This window comes from Notothenia coriiceps, unplaced genomic scaffold (genome assembly GCF_000735185.1).
Source record: "Notothenia coriiceps isolate Sejong01 unplaced genomic scaffold, NC01 NC01_scaffold00018425, whole genome shotgun sequence".
Taxonomy (NCBI): Eukaryota; Metazoa; Chordata; class Actinopteri; order Perciformes; family Nototheniidae; genus Notothenia; species Notothenia coriiceps.
In genome coordinates, this window is record NW_011351126.1 from 180,517 (window position 1) to 187,045 (window position 6,529).

The 6,529-nt window shown below is 40.7% G+C and overlaps 1 protein-coding gene across 1 annotated transcript in view; it reads left to right on the top strand.

Moving 5' to 3' along the window:
- Positions 1-5,597, top strand: part of sncgb (synuclein, gamma b (breast cancer-specific protein 1)) — an 8,733-nt gene extending 3,136 nt beyond the window's left edge. The window contains exons 2-6 of the mRNA XM_010777682.1: positions 1,203-1,244; positions 1,861-1,988; positions 2,906-2,924; positions 3,888-3,929; positions 5,284-5,597. Of these exons, the coding sequence (XP_010775984.1) occupies positions 1,203-1,244; positions 1,861-1,988; positions 2,906-2,924; positions 3,888-3,929; positions 5,284-5,597 (545 nt within the window). The remainder of the gene's footprint in view (positions 1-1,202; positions 1,245-1,860; positions 1,989-2,905; positions 2,925-3,887; positions 3,930-5,283) is intronic.
- The last annotated feature ends 932 nt before the right edge of the window (positions 5,598-6,529 follow it).

The window sequence follows — 6,529 nt, forward strand, 5'->3', positions numbered from 1 at the left end:
ACGTTTAACGTTTAACGTTAACGTACGTACTACTAACTTAACGTTAACGTTAAGTTAACGTTAACGTAACGTTAAGTACGTACCGTACGTACGTAGTAGTAGTAGATATGGTGTGTGTGTGTGTGTGTGTGTGTGTGTGTGTGTGTGTGTGTGTGTGTGTGTGTGTGTGTGTGTGTGTGTGTGTGTGTGTGTGTGTGTGTGTGTGTGTGTGTGTGAGCTTGAATGTGCTGCAGTACTGCTCAGTACTCAGGCACGTGGCTCATAGCACTGGGAGCGTGCCGAGCGATGGAGGGAGGCAGGGAGGACGGGTAGAGGTAGGATACTGTAAATGGCAGCGCCTGTGTTCAAATGGGAACAGTCAGTGTGCACCAAATCATGTCATTCTGCAGATTTGTTCTTCCCCGTCCTCACTTCCTGCCTTCCTCCCATGATTCCCTTTCATAGCAGATATTCCCCTCCTTCTATCCCTCTCTCTGGCACGTTATGTAACCGCCCTTTAATCTGCTTGGGATCATACTATAATGAGCATAGTGCTGCTGATCAGAGAGGGAATCGCAGAGAGGCGCTGCTCATCACAGGATGTTTTCTACTCAAATGTCCATCAATAAATAATTAATATAACTAAAGCTCTGACACACATAACTCTGAGTTATCAAGGTTTCGATAACATAAAAAGTATAAGTTTAAGTAGACAAAAAAAACATGTTCAGCAGTTATAAAAACCAGGGAGACCCATCAGACCCACTGAGAGGACACCAAGTCTTTAAATGTATTTTTAGAAAAAGCAATGGATACTGCTGACCCAACGCCCTCAGCATAATCAGAATCTTTGGAGTGTTTTTGAAAGGTAAGGTGAACCTATACAATCTCTCTATAACTCTGTGGCAACTAAAGTGTGTTTGAATATACATCAAAAAATTTAATTGTTGAAGTAAATGGGTGAAACTAACAGGTTCATGTTATCATCAGGTAACATCACATATCAGTTATTACTAATGATCAATTCATCAGATAAGTGTGCAAGAGTGCTTTTTCTGATCAAATAACCCAAATGTAATTCTAATAATACAGATACGCAAAATGAAAAATAACCCAAATAATGAAAATATGCACATAAAAAGATACACAACATAAAAAAACATAAGAATATCATTAGTGAGTAATGTAAATTGATCTGATTGTAATCTCTCTTTGATTTCCAGGCAGTAAGACAAAGGAGGGAGTTGTGTCATCAGTAAACACAGGTGAGTAAAGCTGTGTACCCGCCAGTTTTATTTGTGAGGCTCAGGGGAAGCGGGTAGACAAATGTCTTCCGGTGGTTTCTGATTTTAAGTGTTGGCAATCTTTAACCAAGAAGAGACCAACGTCTAAATCCAAATGAAGTATTTAAATAGCTTAATTTGGGGTTTGTTTGTCCACAGCTTAGGAAACCTCTCTTTACCAGATGTGGCCTGACTAACCAGCCCAGACGTTCATTTGCCAAATCAATCTGTTCAATATTTGAAGTATTTGTTTTTTTCAAAAACAAAAGAAACAATTACTTGTGCCCCTTTCTACAAAGTGTGTGCAATGAGCTCCTTGTTGGCTCTGGGCACGTTACAACAGATCCATTTAAGGATGATAGATATGGTTATTTTTTAATCAACATTGAAAACCGTTAAATAACTGCTTCTAATGGCCATAAATAAAATAAAAGATCAGATAATTTCACATTTGTATTAATATTGGGTATGTAGTGTACAGTATGCAGGTTTTGACTCAGCCATAGTCACAAAAAGGGTGATGTGGGTCATTTGTGTGTTTTGTGGCTGTTCAGAATGTGCCTGTGTCTCACTAACTGTCCTCCCCTCTGCCTCTCAGTGGCCAACAGGACCGTGGACCAGGCCAATATTGTTGGAGACACAGCGGCTGCCGGGGCCAACGAAGTGTCACAGGGGAACGTGGAGGGGGTCGAGAACGTTGCAGCGTCAACTGGGATGGTCAACCAGGTCAGTCACCATGGCAACAAATAGCTACCAAAAAAAAAACATTCTTTAAAAAGTTAAGACAGAAATCCTACTTGGAAACATTGATTTCAGGTGATGGTGCTGATTAAAGGTTAGCCACTAGATAGAGCTGTTTCACTGTTGTAACACATCAGAGCTGCAGAATGTAAAAGGAATCTCTTTTTCTAGTGTCTTCTCTTACTAACAAAGACATCTAACAACATAAAGCAGTGCTTAAACATAAATGAGCACAGACATCGCTTGATGGTTCTGCTCTTACTTATCAGGGTGAACTTCATCCATCTATTTATTTACCTGAGTTGTAGAAAAAGAATATTTGGCACTTCCTCTTGAGATATGACTAAACTGTATAGCCCGTATAGAAGGAGCTCCGTTGTGGCCTTTTACTGAATTGTATGATTTTTTTCAACTTATCGGCCAACACACAGTGATACCGAAATATCTGCAAAGATCAATTTATCAGTCCAGAACTACTTAAATAATACATTTATTATGAAGATTTTTAATTCTTTCAGCACAAAAAATAACAACAGGGAGATGTAAAATAATTGTCAATGCATTACTGTTTTTAACCCCGTCTCAAAATGTTATGTATCCATAAAAGCTTACTTTGAACAATTATTATTATGAAATATTTGTTCCATTTGTGACAATTAACCCTGATGGCCCTCCTTATGTTCCTGTTTTGTTGTCAAACCTTGTCAGATGTTAGATGGCTTTCACATCTAAATTGTGTGTTTTTCCTGCATGTCTCACCGATAGTTTTCAGTTTTTCTGAGTGGTGCTTTTTTGTTATAATGCTTTGGTTATGCTTCTGTGTTTTGTGTTTTTCTGTGTCGCTGTTATTCTCAACATTTGTTGTTTGTGTTGTCTTTGTTTCATCTGTGTTTCCCTGATAGGAGGAGCCTTGTATACGAGGTGCATATTGGACAGAGCAGTGTGGGGTCATAGGTCATGCCTTGGTCTGGGGGGAAAGAGATTCATATGGGGTTACTCTGCATGCTACATGCACCAAGTTATCCGTTTTGTTATGTGCACCTTTACAGTCTAATCCAATAAACCTGCAATACATCGGACTTTTCCTGCAGAATCCCTCATGCTTTATTGCAGGACTGTGTTGTTTTAGAAAACATGAAATGGTGTGCACTATGAACAGGTGGAAATGGTGTGTATTAGCTAAATAGCCCAAGTGAGACAAAGTGAGTGTCAAGAGGAACAGAAGATGCAATGATGCTTCCCAAATATGAATTGAAAGATTCCTTCAGTATTTGGGGCTTTGGATAAATGATCCATTGACAGTCAAATGTAACAAAATCACCTGATGTCTTTGTGAGCAATATTGTCCTCACAGAACATCTTCAACATCTCACTGAGCCAGGCTGTTGTTCCCTGGAGCTTCTTCATACCTGTAACCGAAGAGAAGTCATCACCTTCCCATTACTAAAACTTGCTCCTTTTTAACCATGTAGCTCCCTGTGCAGCCGTTAAGTTGACATATTTAGAGCTGCTCATCTCCATTACGTCAGATAAGCCTATATAGCGTGGCATGCACCAAAATGGCTTCATGCAGGCTGCTCAGGCTGACAAGGGCCTGTGCTCCGTGGAGTCACTTACCTGCTGTATAACTCTAATCCACTAACTTGAACCCCCTGGAAGTCTTGCCGGCATTGATAATAAGGTTGAGTCAAGCTAAAGCATGGTCTTTTTGCTCTCAACTGCTTTGGTTACATCAGGGCTGGAGGAAAGTGAAGGGTTAGGACTACCCATTGGTGCTTGACGACCCCTTCCACCCTTGCCAACACCTCTTCTTTCCCTGCTCAGCCACTCACCTCACTTTTTTACTGTCTAAATTTTCATCGCTTTTCCCCTTTTTTCTTGCAGGGAGGAATATGGGGGAAGTCAGCAGGGTGGGGAGGGAGGAGAGTGTAGAAAACAGGTTTGGTTGCTGCTGGGATTAAAAGCAGATCATTTAAAAAAGCAGCTCAGTCAACTCAAATCTATGTGTGAGACTTTTGACCAAGTGCAGGCCAAGAACGTATTAAAGTACCTCTTCAGTGTTAAAATGTAAGTTAAAGGGGACCTATCTGCAAGAATGCACTTTTTGTACATCTTTTAGTACATGACATATGTGTCCCCGGTGTTCATGGGACTCACCAAGTGTCAACAACAAACCCTCTACGTATTTTCTCCATACCTGAAGTATCTCCATCATACAATGACGGTTGACTTCGGATCGGCAACGCCCATTACCCACCTGAATCTATCTCATACTGTTGTTAGTTTAATATGTACGTACAAGTTACAAATGTGGTTAACATACAGACCATTACTTCTATCAGAGGAATGAGGACCGCTCGAACGCCGCTGGAGGACGCTGTAGGTACATACTCGACCACGGCCTGTAAGTCGGCGCTGATAGATCCTCGCACACAAAAGCAGAATAGTCTAGCTCCTGGAAATACGAAGCACTACTCTGGCTTCGCTCTCCTCGCGACCGGCTCTATGGACACATACAATACTCGAATGATCCTGGTATCTGAGTACTCTCTTTGTAACTACTTCCATATCCTACTCCGATCGTTTATATATAGGTATGGCCCTACAATATATGTTTCAATATAGCATGATAGGTCCACATTTAATATGTTTACTCTCCTCTTATTCAGGTATTTCAATGTTCTTAATTACTTCCTGGTGGTGACTGCGCTGTACTCCTCTAGTACATGGCCCAATAATGAGGCCTTTAAGTGCATGTATTGCTACATGGGTAAAGAACGAGAGGGTTACGTTCATTAGTTTAGACCCAAAAGAGTATTCCACTGATTTAGCATCCAGGACATTGCTCAACTCCCTCCCATAATAGATGATTGACAAAAAGTTCTCATATCTGACAATTATGATTTTCATCCAGTCAAATATTTCAATGTTATTAAGTAAGCCATTCATGTCTGGACGAAAAGCACTGACTAAGTGTCTTTATAACAATGAAAGTGCATTCATTGTTTTAAAGGGCTATAGTGCTTTCAGGAAGGCTCGTTCATTTAAAATGAATATTTTTTAATCAGTTTTGAGTTTAACATGAAGTCCACTTTTAATGGAAAACTAAATAAAGATTGATTGAATTACTTAAAGAAATAATACGTTAAGAAAAATTAAGATAACTCATGCTTTAAAACTGTGAGGATAGATGTTAAGGTTAAATAGCAGAAAATCCCAAAACACCACAATACTATACTTCACCCAATAATGATGATCTTCCTTCCTTCCTTCCTTACAGGGATTACTAGTCACCATCCGGACCTCCCTCCAATGCATTCTCCAGCGGCCCCTCAGCTCCCCTCGCCTCACTTACCAGACTCCAGATGTTCGGACATATTTTTTTGTGACTTTACAGAACCAAAATCACTAAACAGACTCTTTCCGGTATGCCGCCATCTCAGCCCTACGACTATCTCCCTCTTTGCCTCGTCACTTCCGGTGATGCCTCCCCCCAGCAACGCTCCTGCCACCTCACCCCGGTCTACTCCCCTCTGTTGTATATCCCTCACTGCCTGTCTTTACCCTCGCCTTTCATTTTACTCACCTGTGTAGTATCACTGTCGTCCTGATATGACCTTGCGTAGCATCTATGCTCTCCCTAACGCTATAATACCAACCAATAGTAGTGTACACTCTACCCTCTCGACAAACCACACTTCAACATTTCCACAAACAAGACTGAACACACCTTTATTATACACCATGCATGAAACAACACCAACACTTTCGGTGTATAACTCTAACTTAACCATTCAGATAACATCCGCACTGAATCGACCAGACGCCCAGAACACTACCTATCACGTGGGTATAACTTGACGATCGTTCTCAAATCAAAGTGTTGAAAAACCTGACTACGAGCATAACACTTGTCTGTAGCAGTTGTTGTGGTGTGACTCATCACCAATAGATCACACGTATATATACATTCATCTACATAATCCTTGGCAAGTTCCATAACAAAACTCACTGAGTGGACTGAGGCAGGGTACAAGAGGGGAGAGTGATGCGCTGTTTGTGCTGCCTGTGTGTTCATGTTAGCTTACAGTGTTGTGCATGTTGTATGTCTGCTGGCGTATAAAGTAACTCTCAGAGGCTTGTGGCAGGAATCGTTCTTTGAGGACAGATATATTCTGTTTTTGTGTGCAGTAGTTAGATAGTTAGCTACGTTAGACTTTGCATGAACAGATGTGTAGAATGACGTCTCGTGTTGCTAACTGTAGAGTAGCGCTGTTCCGTGTAGACTTCGTATGGCTTAGTGTGTGTTTGGCCTCGATACGTTTAGAAACAGGGGTTTAACCAGGAAGCAATAACACAATGCTCATTTTTCTCAAGCTGTTAGAGCTGTAAACCTAAATTGTGTTCATGTGATGCATGAGAAAACAAGAGAGTTATTTTCACAAGTAATTTAACTTCAAAGAGGGACAAACAGCATAACTAAATTATATAGTGGATGTAAAAACTGCTTCCGTATATTCTGATTG